General features: G+C 40.5%; 1 protein-coding gene and 1 long non-coding RNA gene across 19 annotated transcripts in view; one reads left to right on the top strand and one right to left on the bottom strand.

Annotated features, from left to right (window-relative positions):
• Window positions 1-2,078: 2,078 nt before the first annotated feature.
• LOC137123525 (uncharacterized) lies at window positions 2,079-6,154 on the bottom strand. Its single transcript, XR_010913860.1, has 2 exons — window positions 6,015-6,154; window positions 2,079-3,301 (listed from the first exon to the last, which is right to left on the bottom strand). It is a non-coding gene; the product is annotated as an uncharacterized lncRNA (long non-coding RNA).
• The window catches only part of LOC137123522 (nuclear factor 1 X-type-like), a 103,756-nt gene continuing 88,136 nt past the window's right edge, over window positions 5,463-21,082 (top strand). For 2 of the 18 annotated variants that reach the window (XM_067497352.1, XM_067497356.1), the window contains exons 1-2: window positions 5,483-6,343; window positions 13,253-13,336. In XM_067497352.1, coding sequence (XP_067353453.1) covers window positions 6,341-6,343; window positions 13,253-13,336 — 87 coding nt within the window. In that variant the 5' untranslated portion in view covers window positions 5,483-6,340. Of the gene's footprint in view, window positions 6,344-13,252; window positions 13,337-17,103; window positions 17,272-21,082 lie in introns of those variants that run through there. The other 16 variants (XM_067497355.1, XM_067497361.1, XM_067497362.1 and 13 more) reach the window with 14 other exon arrangements.

Raw genomic sequence — 21,082 nt, 5'->3', positions numbered from 1 at the left:
ATCAGTAATAGAACAAAGCCACAAAAATGCCAAACATCATTAAAAAAAAACAATGTAGTTAATGCCTGTTTGTGGCTGCAGCACATGATCAGAACCACTTGTATGTTTGGAGGTGAAATTACAAGACCTGTATTTTCATAAGCCAGTGGGAAAAACCTCCTGCAGGAAACCGCTGCCACTTCTGTAGGTTAAAAAGTCTCCATGACTCTGTAGTGGGAATGTGCTCGGCTGGCAGCAGCAATGTGAACATATTCCACCCTCCATCCCTTGCTCCTGTGCCAGGGCCGGGCATTCCTCACCCCTCTAACGGCCAGTTCGTACCCACTATTTTTCTTTCTGTCTCCGTTGCAAACAAACCCGCACAGACTTCTCCCTTTCTGTCCCCTTTTCGCACAGACTTTTCTCTTTTCGTCCCCTTTTCTTTCTTAATTTTTACATACATTTCTTTATTTCCTTTCTGGAGCCATCTTCACTCTCTCTTTATTTCCCTTACTTCCTCCTATCTTTTTTCTCTTCACCAACCCTTTACCATCTCCCCGGCTCTCTCCCTCAGCTGCTGTCTCATTTATTTGCATGGCAGAGCGTAAAGGATGCAGACAGTGTGAGCAGGGCCAGCAGAGCCCTCCTGTGTCCATCCAGGCCAGGGTTGAGATTTGTAATGCTAGACAACACTCTGCAATGCGGGGATAAAGCCTCGGCCGCCGCAGACAAAAAGAGCCTTGTTTTTCCTTTTCCTTTCCAATGCTTATTGCACTTCTCGCATGAGGACGCAGAATTCTTCAGGCCATTTCTTTTAGAGGAGAGAGGACAAAAATAGTTCCAGTGAGTTTTGATATATAGTCTTGTTATAAAATATATAAAGCCAACAGAGTGTCTAATTTTCCTAAACTTTAGTGCAGCAGAAGGGCAGCAAGAGCAGGCTGGGACTGTGTCAGCGGTGCCAGGAGTCGGTGTGAAGCACTGTAATAGGAAGAGCGGCAGCAGGACTGAGGCCTTCAGGTTTTATTTGAGCTGTCTGTTGTATTCTTAGCTGTGCAGTCTCTGTCTCACTCTTTTTTTTTAAATAAGGCTCAGCCATACTTGCTTTTATTTATTTCTTGCATCTGTTTGATTGCTCCTGTAAATAGCACTGCAGCTGTAGGGGTTTCACCAAGTGTATCTAGCACTTCTGAGGGTATATATTGTTTTGTTTATTGTTTGGTTCTTGTTCACCCTGCGTTATATTACCCTGGTTTATTGTAACTACTCATTTCAGGTACAAATTAGAATCTACAATTTTTATACAGTGCTCCCACAACATATAGGCAGGTGTGTGTTATAATTGTGCGATTGATTTATGAATTGCTCACAAGCCACATTGTTAATGAAAATATTATACATGTCAGTGTTTACTGATTTCTTGTCTGTGGCTGATGTTTAACCCCTTTTGCAAACTCTATTCCTGACTTCCACGTTGCTCCTTTAAGTCTCTAAAATTGTAAAATCATATTTGCACTAAGTCCAACTTGGATAAGTGAATATTTATCTTCCAGATCCATCCTCTCACCTGCAACGTGTAAAATTATCTCTTTTTTGATCATTTGTGTCAATCATAGTTTGCAGTCAGATTTCAGACCAGCATCTTAAACATGTAATTTGGAGTAAAAAGTTCCCCTGATTCATTTTGGGGTTTGTAGACAAGCATTTAGGACTTAGGAGAAGTCCTTACATGTTGTCTGAACTTTTCCTGCCTGATCCCACAATGTGTCCTTCTCTCCTCACAGTGAGTTAAGGGAACTTATTGCCCACATAATGCTGGGTCTTAAAGCAGCGTGCTATCAGAGCCATTGTGGTCTGCAGTAATGGCTGGTTTAGGGGGCTGTGGTGAGACTCACTGTGCAGGGCTTTCATTAACCCAAAGCTCAGCCTAATTGGTGCTTATAGGTTGCCTTACATGATTAGGAGCAGTGCGTACCAACGCATTTCCTACAGTTTGTTTTTCAACTTCTGGAAGAACTTAGGCAAATTTATATTTTTTAATTTAATGTTATCTGTTTTCTTCCAAGAAACATTTAAAAGGAACAAAACACAATAACTCCTCTGAGTGACTCCTTTTTATTTTTGTGTTGATAACATAAATCAAAGTTGACGTCAAAAAGACAGGAGTTCTTGAGATAATTGTCAAGAACAATATGATATAATATGAACAATATAACCCGTGGACACAAAATACAACAAACTAATGGTTGTGATGTTTTTTTTTTTATTTTATGAAAAAAAATAGGAGAATCAGGATAAATTTAGATTAGCAGTCCACATTTTCATTGCTATTTCAAGAAATAAACATGGGAGATGTTGCCTAGCTAAAACGAGGTCAACTGCTCTAAACATATGGTGCATCAGCAGCAGGACGAGAGAATATAAATTAGTATTTAACCCATAATAACAGAAAAATGCAAATTTCCCCTGGACTTACAAACTTCACTGAGCAAGTTAAAAAAAATTTGGCCTGACTGTTCATAGCTGTTAGAAGAAATAAAACAGTCAGACTTCCTTAATCAAAAAAGCACAGAATAAAAAAGTTTTTATTGCAATGTTTAAATAATTTAATTTAAATAGATAACTCCACTGTCGCCTTTTTCAAATATTAAACATTATAATATCCATCGATACGTAGGCCACGTGTCTGTTTTAATTAAAGGCTGAGTCTTCGAAATTCCTCGAAAAAACAAATTTAATCAGTGAATAAAATAACCATAGAGATGTGATTTAACTTCCTAGATGTTTTTTTTTTCAGCGCAGTTTCTTTACAGATTTGTTTTGCAGGCGAATGCACTCAGTAGATGCACGGTTTGTTTCCCGCAGTCTTTAGATATTACAAATAATTTGAGGGATGTTTTGCCTGTTTGTTGAAAAAGGTTCGCAGTGCGCATTTGATTAGAAAACACATGATTGTCTGATTGTCATAATGTTCGTGTTCGTTTCTAGACAAGACTGAACAACTATAGAACAAAAAAAACTGTGTGTTCTTAGTTCCTGAAACTCATATGCTTGATTTTATGGGCTTGATTGTACTGATTTTGTTTTTCGGAAAGGTGTTTTATTACGTGAGGCTTGAAGAAATCCTTTATGGCCTTCTGCAACTTTCGAGCTGTTGATTCACGCTGAGTGCACGACGCGTTTTTAGTAGCTAAGTTAATTAAAGGTTAAGAAAAAAATCGTGTCATGGGATTATTTGGGGTTTAGAGGCGGTTTTTGGTTCAACTGGTCAATCTTCAAATAGGCCGTGGGGCATGTGAGAGCTTCCCAGTTTTTACAGCATCTGTAAAAAAAAGATTAGAATTAATATTAAAACAAAAATTTAAAACAAGAAAGGCATGTTATAAACTAATGTATATACATTATTATTTCATTATTATTAATATTATTGAAGTTTTTGTTTTTATTTTATTTATAGATTTAATTCTTGACTCATCCATGAGCTATGAATCAAACTTCAGCGTCCTGTAATATCAGGGAGAAACAGCAACTTTTAAATTATCAAAACTTAGAAAGGGGTTTTCTGACTATGTGTGCCACAAAAAACATGAGACACGTGAGGCATGAGACCCACATTTAGGCAAACGGACATTTATTTGGCTCTAGATTAAAGAAATGGGCATACAAAGATTGTGAAATTAAATTGAAATGTAGAACTAAATCTCTGACTTTATTGCAAATATAATGACTTCTAAATCTGCACAATCATGTTGATGTTAGTTAGGATGCTGTTTGGGTTTTTAGCTCTGGTCTAATTGAGGGAATGGGTTTTGGTTTGTTATTGGCTTTAGAAAAACAACATTAAAACGAAAAACAAAACAAAAAAACATTTAATTATTTATTTATTTTTCGCTGTTGAAGGGAAAGGAACTTCAAAAAACACCAAAATACCACAGACTTTGTTGTTAAACTGAATCGTCCAAATTGAGCTGAAACAATAACTTAAACCACAAATTAATTTACAGATGAATAATTGATGGGACCAAATGTGTGTGTGTGTGTGTGGGGGGGTCAATATTTAATTATTGATAAGCCCTTTTGGAGGAATGCATTGAATAACGACACACGGACAAGAGAAAACAAACAAGGTTTAAACAGAAATGAGCTCAGTGCGGATTTGTCCAGAATCAGCGGCTACATTCATCTGTAATGTCAAAAAGAGATTTATGTTGTTTTTTTTGGTCACTTATATTTATTTGTAGATGCCTGACATTTGAAAATCTGAGCTTGAACAAAAGCAGAAACAAAAATATGTGGATTTTTAAACTTTGATTACCGTGTAAGTGCAAAGCCAAAAGCTGCGAAAGAGTTGTTCAATCGGTTATGTCTCTGAATGCAGTGTTTTCTTTGGGATGATGAAATCAACTATCTGTTTATTTTGGACAGACCTTTACTTTGTACCATCTTCTCTATGTCCAAATAAATTTATATCAATCACTATTTAAAGCGCCGTTCCTCCCACCACATGGAGGCTACAAGTTACTCAAAAAGCTCACTTTGAAAACTCCGCTGAAGTTTTGAACTTTCGTTTAGAGTTTAAACAATCAAAGAGCATGTTCACATGTGTTTTACTCTTGTCTTACATTTGTCTGTTGGTCCTGGCTGCTGCTGCTGCAGGCCTCTACAGCCCCCCCCAGACAATGAACACATTCTTAAGAAAATGTAATTCTGTCCTGGAGTTATTTCCCCAAAGTCAGATGTTTTAGGGCTTATAATATGTCTGCACTCTGTAATACAGCATCCACGCTTAATCCTGATGCTTCACTGCGTGATTCTATTGGGAGATGCTGCGAAAGCAATTCGGTGTTAGAAAAGGGCTTAAAAAGCCTCACTGTAACACCACGGCACTGCCTTTACAATACAGCGTCATTATGAATAACATTATTAAAATGATGCATGAAAAAACCTCAAATGTGTGAGTCCTGCCCCTGTTCATACCTCTGAGGTTAAATGTCCCAGGGCTCAGTGTGTCATTGCTTCTTTAAATGTGATCAGCAGAGGTTACTTGTTCGGCTACTTTTATTTAATTTTTTTATTAAGCTATTGAACTTTTGTGGTCCGATTACTGGAGCATATTTTGATATTAAAAACTGCTGACTGTGTCCACTCGTGTCTACAGTGCCACACTGAAAGATTCAGCACATGCAGGCGGCAGGTAGGTGCCTGTGCAGACCTAATCCCTGCCGTCCGTGATTTAGCCCCTAGTCCTCCTAATGCTCCTAAAGCCCCAGCTGCTCCCTGGCCGCTCCGCTCTCTCCGCGACAGACTGCACACCGCTCGCTTTATTAATAATTCACCTAATAATTCACCAGTTCGACGCTGCCGAATGAAACACCGGCCCCCCACCTGCACAGTAAACAACCGCCCCAGTTATTCGTGTATTGTTGTGTGTATGTGTTTGCGTCAACAGGGCGCACGCTGTCGAGGTGAGCTATTTGGTGGCTGATATTTTTGGGGAGGGAAGTTTAGTTCTGTCGTCGCTGCCGGTGCGCACGGAGAGAGCTTCCATTTTACGCACCCGAGGCATCCAGAGCCCCGAAGAAGCCCCGCTGAAGCCCCGGCGAAGCGCGGACCACGACGTGTCGCTGTGCAGGCATTCTGCTGTCGGCGAGGCTGCAGCGATTTGAAGAAGCACAACGCAAGCTGCTCTTTCATCTCGTCAGCTTTGAGGAGGAGGCGGCGAGGGACCAGGGGTGTCCCCCCGTTTGTGTGTAACTCGGCGTGTGTGTGCCTGTGTGTGTTTGGAACAAGAGCGAGGAGAGAGAGAGAGAGATACGAGGGTAAAACAGATCGGCCGCACGGCGCAGAAGGCAGCCGCTTTTGGACGCGTTTTGGAAACAGAAGCTGCCCGACTGCACGCGGGAAAATAATAGAAACAAAACTTACTTTGCATCATCACACCTGCCCATTATTAATATCGTGTTTTCAATATTATTTATGGGAGTTTTTTAGCGTCCCTCTATCTGCCGGACAAGTTTGGTTGCTGAAAGACGCACCTCGGGACTTTGACGCAGACGTCTCCCTGACTTCTTGCTGCTGGACATGGGCGCCTCTGAGGACAAATAGCGGTAGACGGAGGGCTCGGAGCTGGTGTCCTCTTTTCCACCTATCACTTGCAGAGTGGACCCACTTTTGAAAGAGCGAGTTTTTTTCTGTCTGGGCCTAAGGCCGACTTGTTTAAAGGTCCTTTTTTGCTTCCGGCAACAGCGAAGAGACCAAGTCTTCCTCCCTCAACCCTCTCTCCCTCTCTCACTTTTTTGGAAGCTGAACTTTTAAAGGAAAATGGGGCATTGAGAGGGTTGGCAGATCTCCCCACGCTATAATGGTACGTGCTGTGTAACTCAATAGTCCCCCCGTTGGGTCTATAGGGTAAATTCTATAGGACAAAAAACAAACTAAACCTAGAACAAAGTTGTCACCAGTTATCATCAGTGTTTTTATTTTTCAAGATTTGGTAGATTTGGTTGTGGAGTGTGAGGGCAAACACATCTGTGTGTGTGCGTGTGTGTTTTTGTGTGTGTGTGTGTGTGTGTGTGTGTGTGTGTGAATGAGTGAAAGAGAGAGAGATCATCTGCCTAAAAGTGATCTCCTTGTCTGCCTGCCAAATTAGACAATAATAAATATATGATCTAAACCCCCTTTGATTACCAAATGTTGATAAACGTAAACACAGATTTCGACGCATTACTGGCCCCTCAACAACGTATTTTAATGCAGGCCTGATTTTTTTCCTTTACTAACTGACTTTTATTTTTATGTAGCTTCTTTATTTTTAGTTTTTGCTTACACACAACCCAAACAAAACACATACCAATGTAATAATTATGTTTTTTATTTAATATGAAGAAAACCCGTCTACTGTTTAAATCAATTTACTCTCTCTGATGGGTTAATAATCTGCAGGCTGAATTGTTTGCAGAGGCGTTTAAGTGGCCCTGCAAACACCGACTGACAAAGTGAAGGCTGCGCTGCTCTAATTAAACAGAACAAAACACACACCGGCCACACGGGAAAGCACTGCAGAAATAGTACCTGGCGGGTGGTTTTTATTATCATTAGTATGATAATATTCCTCAAGCATCTAATAAGTCCATGTCCATGTACCCAGTCTGCATATTTTCTGTCAGCTGTTTTTATTAGGGGCCACTTCACTTTATAGGGAAGTGAAGATGGTGAGGAGGTGAGGTGACACACTTTATTTGTGTTTGTGTGCGAGTATGGACATCATGAAGAGCACCTCCATGTCATTTATTATTAATCTGAAACCAAAGGGTCGGTGATGATAATAATCAGAGATAAACTTTATGTTTGTTGCTTCTTGTTGCTCTTGTTTTCTTTTCTCTCACCGCTCTCCACTCACCACAACCTGTCAAGGCAGATGGCCGCCCACCCTGAGCTTGGTTCTGTCCGGGGCTTCTTCCGTTAAAGAGAGTTTTTCCACTTCATCGCCTTAGTGCCTGGTCAAGGGTGTTTTTTTTTTTTTTGTTGTTGTTTTTTTTTTGTAAATCTATATAATCTTGATTCTATTTTGCCTCTCGATTATTTTATTTTGACCTGTATAAATAATGCTGAATTGAAATTAATAGATAATAGATCATTTTATCATATTATATTCATAACAGGAGCAGGAGGACTATTTTGTCCTGCTTTTCAAAACATTTGGCTTGTAAAGGTCTAAACTATAGCAGTTTAAACTGTGACCTATATTATAACTTTATTATCAGTCCAAAAGTAAATGTGCCACAATGTGTCTGTGTGTAATGTGTCTTGTAATGTGACACAGCTGGCAGGGTTGAGCAATTGGCTCCAGTGGGACCTGTATAAATATTGGTGTATACAGTGTTATTTAAGACATATGTGACAATGGACAGATTTTATAGTATTATACAAAATGCAGTTCGTTAAAAGCATAGAAATAACTAACCACATGATATGAAATTATTCCAAACTGTATGAACATAATAATGTTCCTGTTGCACCAATAATGTAGCTCTCTAGATTGTTTCCCTAGGGATCATAATAATAATACACAGAAACAGCTCTCTGACTGAAGTCTAAGGTCAAGACTCCATCAGATATGTTAAAATTAAAACAAAATCACTCAAAAACTATCCAGATGAGGTTTAGATATTGGAGTGTGAGGGAATGGCTCACAGATAAAACAAGATTGCACAATAAGGAATAAAGCTAAATATTTAAAACTTATATAAATGAAAACTGCTGTTTATTTAATATAAGTATTATATATATTACAAAAGATGCTTAAAGAAAATTTTGGCTTTGCTAGAGGTGCAATCCACCAACTTTTCAGGACAACTTAGTTTCTGTCTCTAAGAATGAATGACACATTGTCCTACACTCAGGAGGATGTAAATACATATTTACATATTGAGCGTTACATAACTTTATTATAAGGTCACCTGCCAAAAATGTTTGTTGGCCCCATGTGACTCAGTAATACCTGCACAACAACACAGACAGGCCTTCAGCAGTTCAAAATGTCATATGGCAGATTACAAGTGATTTGTGATATCAGCTGTACAATTATTGGCCTATATTTCATAAGGTAAACGCACCATTAAACAATGGCTTATAATTGGCAGAGATATTACAAATTTAATTTTGTTTTGATTGTGGGCCTATAATTTCACAGTTGGTTGCACTGCGGTTGTTGCAGAGAAAACCTGCCAACCACAGAACCTGTCAGTCAAATAAATGCCAAGACTGTTATTGGTGCCAAGCCTAGAGGTGGGCATGAACCTTAACATATTATTAAACAAATTTTTAGAGTATCATTTCAGTTGAGTTGGAAATGGATGAGACATTTGAAATGAGCTCAACACGCTGTTTATTGAGTCATACCGAGTGTGTGTATGTGTGTGTGTTTTGTAATGCAACTCTATACTTCCTGGTCTTTGTGGTAAACTCTGCTGTATTAGAAGCATAACCACAAGAAATCTCCCCATGGATAAGTCCTTGTATGACACAAAGGGCTGATTGTACCAACCCAAACTTCATTGTTAGATGCACTTAGTCAGTGTGGCTAGGCCTTAACTGTGTGTGGTTTGGTTATTAAAGAAGCTTGAATAAGGATTCATGTAGGGAAAAGGGTGCCAGTGGCATTGGGTTACCAGAGCCTGCATATGGCGCAAGCAGTGTGGCAGCGAAATATTGCAGCCTGGGAAGTTCAGTGTTACAATTGGCATTGTATTATCTAAAGGCCACAGTCCATAGCCTAGCCTGTCGAGCAAGATCAGTAATTGAAAGGCAAGGTGCCAAACCTAGCAAATCTTGGGGTGTGTCACAGTGTGCACTCTGTTCAAACTTGTTTTACTGTTACAGTTTTGGCGAAGGGATGTTTTTGTTTTGTTTTTGTTTGGTTTGGTTTCACTTTTTTTAACCCAGAGTTGGAAAAGCTATTGTTATGGCGGGCATAGTTTCACACCGTTTACTTGGGCAGTCAAACGTTTTACCTCTACCAGCTTATTTCCTTGTCTACCTTTGATTTAAAACAAACACACACACACACCCTACACATGGTTGATTTTCTGGCATGAGTCAAATGTTTTTTGCTTAAGTCATCTGAAATTATTTTACACTTGCAGTCAGGCTTCCTTAACAGAAACTGTTCACGCCATGAGCCTCATGCTCTACCCAGGATCCCACACTTTACTATTGTGTAAAACGCAATTGCGCAATTAAGTCAAATGTAGCTTTCAGCACTGCATCTTGGATGTACCTCTGACCCAACAAAACCTTCAAGACCCACAAGAAGTGAAATAATAAGCCCCACTCTACTCAGCCATCCATCTATGTGTTTTTTTTAATGCAGTCCCCCAGTTTCTCATCTTCTTTCTTATTCTCAAACATTCTCCCTTCACCCCCCTGAGATGGCTGTGTGAAAAATTTTATTTTTCCAACATTTTCCCTGAGGTAGCTTTGGCAGGGACTCACACGGCGGCCATTTCTGCCTTTCATACACCCCTCACACACCGTGGAACAGATCGCCGGTGCAGCCCGGTGTCTTTGAAGTGGTTGCCATCTCACACAGATTGGCTGGACTCTCTCTTTCTCTTTCCCCATCCCCCCATTTTCATCCTGTGCCTTAAAATTGGCAGGGTTATTTTGAGCCATGAAATCAGGGTGATAAAAACAAGTTTAAGACACAATGGTGGTGATAATAAATATGGTCTTTAAAAGATAACCTGACAGCGGAGATAGTGGTTGATGATTGCACAGCAGCCAGAATAAATGACTTCTGGAAACAAGGAGATGACTGCACCAGGTGTGTTAGGAGTGTAGGTTATTGTGTGTAGGTTGTAAATTAGTGTGGAAGTGTGTGTGTGTAATGTGAGATCCAGAGAGACAGAAAGACAGAGAGGTGGATCATTGATATGTTGCCATTCATGTGCTTTAAAATGGAGCCATCTGAGAACAAATTCCACCATCAGGGCTTTTCATACACAAATCTCTGTGGAGGTGTATGTGTGTGTGCGACTACACGTGGGTGTGTGTGCAAGTGTGTGAGCAGGTTTCGGAGATCTCACCTCCAAAGAATTTGGCCATATGGTCGTCAACACATATACCCAGACTGAGAGTGAGTGAGCCAAGGAAAGACTGTGTGTGATAGAGAGGGAGAAAGTGAAAGAGAAGTGTCTTCTTTTGTCAGTGGAAGCAGCAGCAGAGGCAGTTTAAAACAAATCCTATACCCCTACCTTTGATCAGATGGCTCAGACAAAAAAAAGTCCTCTATTGCTTCCTCTACTCCACATATTTGTGGAGTGGGAAAATCTGTCTCAATTAACACATTTGCATTGGGCGATGATGGACTCCAAATAGGTCACTGACTCAGTCTCCCGCCTCCGAATCTTCCCTCTAAAATGTTAATTAAGGAGGGCTTTGAGATTTTTTCGCTCAGGGCTGGCCATATGGGCCGGGCATATGTTCTATATATATAGTACAATATATAATTCATACACTGCTGCAGGAGAAAGTGTTCAGGGGCCTGGAGTTTTTTGGGGTTTACTACAAAGGGAGCCAGTATGTTCTGGCCTCCCCAGTGGCAGGTACAGAGCTTAGCCTATTCATTAGCTTTGTGTTATTCACTGTTTCACAATAGGATTGAGGTTCATCAACACCTGTTTCTTTGGCTGGCAACATAAAGAGGACATTTAAATTCCTCTTTGTTGGTTAGTTAATATGAAATGAGAGCAAATTATCTATTGTTGGAGTGCAGTTGCTTTTTTTGTATTGTTTTATAGAGCTCTTAAGCTCAAGTTGAAGATTGTAAAATATCCTTTGTAGGCTATGTGAAGGGATACTAAAGTACAAAAATATTCTCATAAAGCCAGTATGTTTCCTCACACATTCCCAGTTGAACCAGTTGTTACTGTGCCATCCACCCAGACACTCATTCACCAGCAGAATGAGGCAGTGGCAGCCAATGGCAACAGCTCTTTCCTACCCGTAGCGTTTTGGGTCTGACTCAACCAATCAGAAGAGGCTTGCTGGTGCACCTGACCCTGTTTCTGGCCCATTATAGCCAATCACAGAGACTCTAGCACACCTGATGCATTGTGGTCTGCTTGCTGGTAGTCAGCAGGCTGACACCAGTGCAGGCCCCCACACAGGTGCCATGGATCCGGGCCATTATTCTGACCGCCAGCCAATCAGAAGCATCGCCTCGTTATCAGACACACTGGCCTGGCAGACCTTGACTGTTTGACTGCGTTTGGTCCTGCGCGTATGTTTGTATGTGCATCAGGGCATGCATCTCAGAAACTCTGCTACCCTATTCCCATAATGCTTTGCTGTCTTATCAGCCGGGCTCTTTTACTCCATTCCTGGCTTCATCCTCTTTTTGACACTAAACAATGGGCACTGTGTTCCCCCCTTAAGGAGCCGAGGGCCTCTGCAATAAAACAAGACTTAAAAAAAAAACATGTTTACGAACTAATAAAGATGATTAGAAATCACACAATTGCAGAAAAATGGAAGGTTTGCGAGAGCAGATTATCTGTAATAAAAAGCTGAAGGGAGAGGCAGGGGAGTGAGGGAGAGAGAGTTAGCTATACAGACCTCTCATTGCGAAGGATATGAATAGCCTTTGTTTTCACCACAACTCAGGGCTGTGTGGTCTGCCAACGTCTGGCTCTTATTATGGGGTTTGTGTCTGTGTGTCTGTGTAAATGGCATGCACGTGTGCACTGCTGTGTGCGTGCACTTCGCTGCACATTTGCGGGCAAGGCAGAGAGCACATGGGCATGGAAAATGTATATATGTGCAGGTGATTATATTTGCAAGAGGGTGAAACTATATGTGTACCACTGAAACTTTCCACACACCAGATATGCTGTTTTCTCTCTGCTCCCGTTCGGCTAAATAAATGTGGCATGGGGTCCTCGGGCTGGCACAAGCATGTGTGCACGCTTTTTATCCGTTAAAGTTGTGAAATGAAATAGGATTTCACAAGACGACACAGCGGCTATGAGATTTGGGCTCCCTTCGGCTAAGTAGAGTGGGATAGGTTGATCCAATCAACGGCAGAACTGCAAGGAGAGCCCATTTCACAGCTCTGGGCCCTGCCAGAACCCTGCCTGCCTGCCTGCCTGCCTGCCTGCTTGACTTAGAATACAAATGAAGCTCCCTGAATGCACACTTATACACACATGCATGCATACACACTGTTACTTACAGATTGTGTGGCTGGGAATGCATAGTGCGAGCGTTGTTACCAGGCGCTGGGCTTTCTGTGGAGAAGTGAAACCAGCAGAGGTTTCGGTCTCACATACTACAGGTAAATGTTAGGTTATCTCACAAAGCGGAACCAAGAAAATCCAATTTGATCACGGTCAATTCAGGGCATGTTTGATCACACATGTCCCTCCAGATTTTGCAGGTTTTTTAAACTAAATTGTTTTTTAGGGCTACTATTGCTTAAAATTCATTAAAGAACAATTGATGTGACATATGCCAAACAGGAAAACTGCAGCACTGCCAATGATTGTCAGTGTCTGTCCTGACCCCAAGTTCACATAATTAATACCACCAGTGGTAATAATATTTTGGCTGTGTATATTGTGCTGGTCCACAAATTCAGTGCTAATATATTCTCATGTATGGATAACATACATAACATACAAAGCGAACGTGCATGAATGTAATTTTATAACAAAATAGTTGTGCTGCTAAAATTATAATATCGTAATTAACTAACAATCTCTCTATTTTTTAGGCTACTGACACCTACCTGGTGAACGACGATTCTGCTAGAGGCCCAGGGATGCCTGAATGTTTCCTCGTGTCTGATACATATAGGGTATATACAAAACACAAACACACACATGCAAACTTTCTACAGATGTTTTTGTGATTGTGATGATATGTCAACACTTATTTCCTGGACACGCAAACAAATTGTGTCCATTAAAACCTATCCCTTTTTTTTTGTAAAGTTGAGAGAAGTAATGCACAAGACTCAGCTGTGCATGCTGTAGTATCACTTCTACACGGTAAGACTTTGGGATGTTGACCCCAGCAGGTCTTGAACTGCAGGTGCTGGGGTTAATGTGTCCAGGAAATATATCCACAATTTTGAGTCTTGACATTCTGTCGTTACCATGCCCATATGTCCATTTCCCGTAAAATCACCCACATGTCATTATGGATGTCCTGAACTCATCTGTCAACTGCACTGACATATGGCCACAGTGCCCTGCAAAAACACAGCATTTCCTCAAAATGTCAACTTTTCTGTGACACATATTTTTATAACATACTGTTTACTCTTGGCAGTTTTTTGGATTTGTCACAATCTCTGCACACATTTACTTTATGCTAAAAACAATGCCAGCAGCCTGTTAAAGCAAAATAAAAGGCAAATCATTACTATACTAAGGTTTTTTTGCAGGACATTTTCTATGTGTGGCATGCACTGTATGTGTTCATTTTCTTATCTTTGTAAAAACATTTTTTTCAGGAGTTTAACCATTTAATAAATAGTTAGTTTGCTATAGTTTGGAATGTTAAATTTATGACTTAAATTAAGGAACGATGACATCAGACTAGAAATATAAATCCATACATTTTCTTCCTGTTGAATACAAACGTGGTAAAAAAACAGTAATCCAAACCAGTCACAGCAAAATGTATGAGCAGCCACTGCACACATTAAATACATGAAAAGCAGCAGGCATAACACATTGCCTTGCACACACACTCAGATTGCAAACAGATCCATGGAGTCTCTGGGATCCACACTGTGTATGATATCCTCTTTAGCCATAACGGCCGGTCAGCCATTTCTTTCTGGCATAAGCATAAGCGTGTATGCATTTGACTGGTGTGCTCCTTCCCAGAGCACACATAAACAGATTACTCAAACAATATTGACACTGTACAGTGTAGTAAACAGTACAGTTACACATATTTTCTGCTCACATATTTCCGGCCTTTTGAAAGGCAGCCTCAACCACCTGTCTCACACATTTAGCATTCTAATGGCAGTATCAGTATGCTACATCACTTTCAATATTTAATGGCCTAGCCACAGGCGATGGTAAACAGCAAGTATATGGGGAGTGCCATGTGTCAATGGGAGACCAGAACATGCTAACTTTAAACACACCATATGGTTTTCTCATGTGCTTTATAATAGCAAACGTAGTCTCACAAACGCATTAGGGCCCTGTGCACTTGAGGTGCTTTCATAGGTGATGGTCAGACTGGATCGTTTAATCACAGGCAGCGAGGGAAATAGTTTGGAAAGAAAACCTGAGCATCAGTGTTTTATAACTCCTGCGGTTACTATAGTTTGTTTGTTACAGCCAAGTGCCTGTGTTGAATACTGAGATGGATGTCTCGGCCCTGAGTTAAGCCAGAGACAAAGACAACCAGTGAAGTCAGACAGACGGAAGGGACAGCGTCTGTAATTAAGACGGTAGAAGAAGAGAAAGAATGGCATACCATTATAAGATAGCTAAAGGAGAAAAAGTTTGCTTTAAAGAAATGCTGAGAAATAGAAGAAGGGTTAGAAAAAAAAAAAACAAATGAGGCAAAGAGAGGGAGCACACAAAGGGTTTTGGGGTTTGGGTCTGTGCCTTGGTGGGGTGTGGTTTGGAAAGAGGAGAGACTTCGGGAAGGGAACAGACTACACCTCAATATGCTTCACTTTCTTTCACTTTTATTTAGTGTGTTCCTCTTTTTTCCTCAGTCTAATTCTTTGTTTTTAGATGCTCGTGCCACTGCATCTTTTGACCACAAGATATTTGTGGCTGTGCATCTATACGTGTGTTTATACGCATGTATATATTGTATAATATATGCATGGGTGTCTGTGGTGTGAGTATCTAAGTATCCTACATAGGCTGAGGTCTCGTAAAGCTGCACAGCTTCTTATCCCCCTGAAAAACTTGGCATTCGAGCACTGGGGTGACTTCAACCCCTGAAACCGCACCCCTACACACATACACACATTTTGTGAGAATCAAACACACTCTAAACCATATGCACATTCAGAATTGTACTCACACATAGGCACACACACACATCCAAACCCTCTCACAATGCTCCCGCACACACTCACTTATACACATGCACAAGGCAGGGGCTTATGTATAATTGCAGGCACTCTGCCTGCATATATGAGTTTGATTAGGCTGAGGAGGAGGGAGCCGGCGAGGATAAAGCCAAGCCTGATTAGAAACAGAATGTATTGCTTCCGTACAATAGGAGGCACAATAAGACTGGTTTCGACCACTTTGCCCAAGTTCAGGTATCTTTTCTCTCCATATACATATACAGTACATTGGAATATGACTTGGGCTTGGTTAAAAAGGAAAGAAATAGGGATACAAAAGATATCATAGCTGAATAAATGAGTGTTACTGATAGTAATTTTAAACCTTGCTGCAATTACCATGGACCTAGTTTCACAGACATTCATAGAGGCCCCCAGAAATAGTGAAAATATATGAATGTTCTTTTTATTGTCAACATTATTTATGTTTTGTCTGAATATAATATTTTTTAACTTTTAATTAAGGTGCTCCCCCTTAAAAAACTGATCCTTAGTCAAAGCGGAGCTGGCAAAATCAGGCCTCCAATTCAGATGTGACAAACTGTCAAATTCATTATACGTAAATTTTGTTCCACATTTAAATAGATTTTTCGGCTTCAACTAACATTTTGTCCAGTGCTCCGTTTGATTTTAGAGTAGAAGGACACTTCCCACTTAAAACACTTGAATTAGTTTACTGTATCTTGGGTCACTCTCAAGATAAGAGGCTGACAATTTACCAAAGCAAAATGTGAGTTGTACATTTTCAAACCTGTCTTTCCATTTTGGTCACACTTTGGCCAAAATGCTTCTGCTTCTGCATTTTGTTTAAGAGGAAAGGATATGAAAGTTGAAAAAAGATAATTTTGAGGAAATTTGTCCCTACAATCCTTTGCGTGTGCTCGCAGGTTAAGTGTTTTAAGTTTGACTAACAGAACAAAGTATCGAAATCTGCTACATGATGCTCTAAAAACATTATTTCAACATCACAAATATAACCAGGAGTATCAAATTAATGCCACAAGATTAATTAAGTACCATGTGGCCTTAGTTCACCACTGAGTAAAAACTGTCAGCTGTAAGAGAGAAATACTGAATTTTTGTTAGATTTGGTCTTTTGTTGATTCAAAATATTGCATAAGAGGAGCACAGCAATCCTTTGCTCACAAAAAACATAAATGCGATGAAAAATCAAGCAGAAAAACTATAGATCCTCCTGCAGAACTTTAGGTCCAAATGGATCGAGGGAATATTGCAGATATTCCATAAGAATAAGTACAGTACTTTAGAGTAGGATGACGTGACTGAACGCACCTCTGAGCTTAAGCTCCTACTTCGGCAGTGCTGCATGTCAAGCGAATCCTTTGTCGACTTAGCGAAACAATCTATAATGTAAAAACATTATCATAATTTCAAACATAAAGTTATGTGACGATCTGAAAGAGAAGCGAGGGAGAGAGAGAACGAGGGAGAGTTAGACAGAAAGAGGGAGGGCGGGAGCGAGAGAGAGCAGCAAAAACTTTCCCCTAAAGTTACTGCGGAGCTTTCACTGTGAGTGAGGCGGGGTTACAGCCTGGACTGAGCCACAGCGGCTTTGCAATGCGGCACCGCAGCGAACCTCCATCCAACTTTATCATCAACAACTCTAATTTTCATCTCTAGACACAACCATGTACTCCCCTTACTGCTTGACACAGGTATGAAAAAACGTCGCTTTGTGCTTCTCTCTGTTGCTTCTTTTTTTTTCCCGGTGCACTTCGCCTCCGGTTTGTTTCTGCTGCATGCGTTTACTGTGTTGAGTTGTGTGTCCCGCTGCTGTCATTTGTTGCGTTTTAAGGACCTTTTTCCAGCTCTGCTCTCTTTTCCCCGATAGTGTTTAATGTCCCTCGCCCTCTCCCCCCTCTCGCTCTCTCTCTCTCTCCCCCCTTTTTTTAGTGGCACTCCTCCAACGGACTTTCTTGTGCGTCTCATTGCGCATGGTTTGGAGAGAAAATGGCGCTTCTCCCAAATCTATTTTATATAAAACGGTTGTTGGAGGAAGGGGAAGAAGCGCTCGGTGTCCTGACAACGGGCGACTAATTACAATAACCCCGAGGCAATAATCGGCTTTATCGACAAATGGCATTGACTACACATCGAGTTCTGCCGCGTCTTCCTGACTTGTTGGGCAGTTTATATTTTATGTGAGGGTTTCTGACTTGTTGGGGAGGTCTGCCGGTTTTTAGCCGCGATCGCCGCTGGGGCCTTGAGGGTCACCGTGTACACATTAATAACTGCCCCTCGTTTGGTTTATCCATTCTTCAGCAGCCTTTTTTTTTTTTAAATAAAACTAAGTCTTTGGGCATCCTAAAGGCGAAAATGGGTGGTGGGCGTGTTTTATGTGTGATTCCGAGCTGCGTGGTTGTTGCATTAATGACAAAATACAGTCGACCTAAAGAAGTAGTAGAGCTACAACATTTTACTTTTATAGTTATTGTATTAAAGGGAGAATACGATTAGGCTATAGAGAAGTGTCACTGGTAGCTAAAAAAAAAACCTCTTCCATCATGTGAGTAATTTCAAGGGCCGTTTGGGGCAAGAATGCATTTAAAGATTTTAAAGAATACGAAGTTTCCATTTGCGTCTTACTTATATTTAAAGCAATGGAATTTATATCTATAATTAGCATGAGCACTTTTAATAGTTCGCTTGCATTTTTGCAAGTTAATACCAAATTAGACATTCGGTTTTGACCTTTCAGCCTCAAATAATTTCCGCACCCTATAGCACTTTACAGAAAAAAAAATCCAGTTTATTTTCTATTTCGAGATATATTTTAGTTTTTTTGTCTGTATTGCATATGGCCTTTAATGGCATGTCTTAAACAACAAAAAGACCGAGCCAAGGGAAACCTTTTATCCTTTTTGACACATGCGAGACATACAATGTTGTTTTATTCTCGGTGTAGGAAAATCTGTTGGTTCTAATGTGTAAGCAGTTTTATCTGTAAATTAAATCAGGCCGTATCACAGTTCACAGTACCAAAGGTCAAGCTAGAAATGACCTTGCTTATTTGTGCCCTGGCATAACACCAAATAAGATACATATTTATAATCTGGGTTTATATGAACCGTGCACTTTATGGATGCAGGTAATCCTGTGCAGTCAGTGCAGAGTTAACAGATGAGAGCAGCAGCTTCAGGCGCCCACAGGTCCGTGCTCCCTCCGCCGCTCGGCTTAACATATTAAACACGGGGGTGAATCTCTGTTTTATGCTTCGCTATTTTACAATGAATCCCACTTTTAGAGATAATGTTAAATATGACCTGTTAACATCAGTAATTTGACAAGACAGTGAAGCACTTGTTTTAACTGAGGCCAAGAACTTCACTTAGGAGTTGTAGCTACGGTGTAAGACGTCTTATGCACTGCGAATTTTACACATTCATTCACCCAGTGAAATGCTTTGCCATTAATAAGTCCTGGTTTTAGGCCTTGGCTAAAAAACATTCAGTCATGGAGAGAGGTCACGGCCTGCCACCCTACATTCCGACCAACTGTGTCGTATTGCTGTTCAATGGGATAATAACCAATATTATTTCTAGAATTTACAACTCAAGATCATTTTACTGATACATTCCATATGTGATACAGCAGAGTAAAGATTCATTTCTTTAAACGTAACACTGTGCACTCGACGAGCTTCCATCACTGTGTTATTCAGGCCTTCTAACCAGATTTCTGAGTTTTCTCTGACTTTTCTCTAAGCACAAACCTGATCAAAAGCAAAAGTATAATAATCAATTGTTTTCTTAATTGCAGCAACAAAGCCAGAAGCAAATTGCATGCAGCAGAATCATTTATAATCACATTAAATAGCTCTGTCTCTTTCATTACTTCCTATTTATTTGTCTCTTGCTTGACCTTTCTTGCGCCTTTCTTGTGAGTTTGAAACAGTGAGGGAGCCGGTTTTTAATCAATACTCTGTTTGATTTCCTCCGCAGAAAAAGTCCAACAGCCCCACTGCATATTTAGTACAGATAATTTTCCAAGCCTAGCGATATGAGGCAGAGGTCCGCATCGAGTTTCCTCTTTCTTTCCATTAATTAAAATTAACTGGCAGCAGATCCTCTCACACGAGTGCCGCATGGACGCGTGTTGCCCATATGCGCGATACATATTGATCTGCTTAGGCTGCTGTTGTTGAGTCTCTCGGTCCTACTGATGAATATCACGCAGAGCTGCTTTGTTTGCACTCTCTCATATCTCCTTGAGGACGCGTGTTTGTATTAAAGGGATATTAAGATAACGCCAGTCACAAATTAACTAGGAAACGTCCATGCATCCTGTTTGGGAGCAACGTGACATCTCCGATTCACACCTGTAATTTAAACTTGACGTGAACATCCGCCTTTCATTTGTCTTAATCATTTGTGGTTTGATGTTGCTAAAGCAGGACTGTGTTGTTTCACCTGTGTGTCCACACCCATGCACACGCGGACGTGCATCACATAGGCCTAGTTGTACCGGTCACTGCTACTGTAATCGTGTGACTCAATTAAGATTGTGTTTTTCGATGTCAGACATGTAAATAATTCACAAACCACAGAAAACGTGCAAAACTGGTGTAAACAGTCTACAATGTATTATTAATGCTGATAAAAGCTTTGCTGGAATGGCCTGGTGGGTGACGGACCCGCACAGCCAAAAGTGGTGCAAAAGAACTTGCCAAACAGCACCGAGAGGATACGTGGCATTGTTTCACATCCACGGGACGGAAATGAATTTGCATGAAGTTTTAATGCGGTTTGAAGGTCGGGGAGGCGTCGTTAATTAAAACTTTTATGTGCTGCGTTTTGAAATCAATTATTTCAGACTCCAGTTAAGCTCCGCTTATCCAAATGAGATGTGGGCTGTTAGTATGCAGCGCGTCTTACAAACGCTGCCAACTTTTGAAAAGCTTTGCTGAAAACTCAGAGATGGTTAACACAGTGCGGGAAGATTGCTTAACTATTTCCCGTACAGTTAACACGCAAAAAAAGTTTTATTTGCTGTGTCGATTCTCGCTCGTGTAAGCGCTTCGTGCCTGATCATTTTCAGTTCCAAAGAGTTTTTTCACTTTTGGAGATCAAATGAGTCCTTGAAATTCCCTTAACCATGCAGATTGGCAAAGCACATGAAAGCCTGCAGTGAAAGCTATATATACTGTAGCCATGCCGTTTAGCCATAGTAGCAGAAAAATGTGGAGATTTTGTACTCGTTATCTTTGGTGATAGAGATAAAGGCACTTACCATCTCACTAAATCAGTGTTTGTTAATTAGTGCATATGGAGAAGCATAAGGTCTGCAGCAATGCATGTGAAGCCCACACAATCAGTTTGCATACAATATGTTGTCTTAAATATCTTCGAAATGAAACAAATCTTATTTAAAGCCAAAATGTTTTATTTTGTCTTCCTGTTTTCCTCTGATACAGTCACCAGTATCAGTTCATTAAAAGTCACATATTCAAGTCTACTGTGTGTGTGT

This window comes from Channa argus, chromosome 3, assembly GCF_033026475.1.
Source record: "Channa argus isolate prfri chromosome 3, Channa argus male v1.0, whole genome shotgun sequence".
NCBI lineage: Eukaryota > Metazoa > Chordata > Actinopteri > Anabantiformes > Channidae > Channa > Channa argus.
The sequence above is the reverse complement of the archived record's forward strand: the minus strand, read 5'-3'. Positions and strand labels throughout refer to the sequence as shown.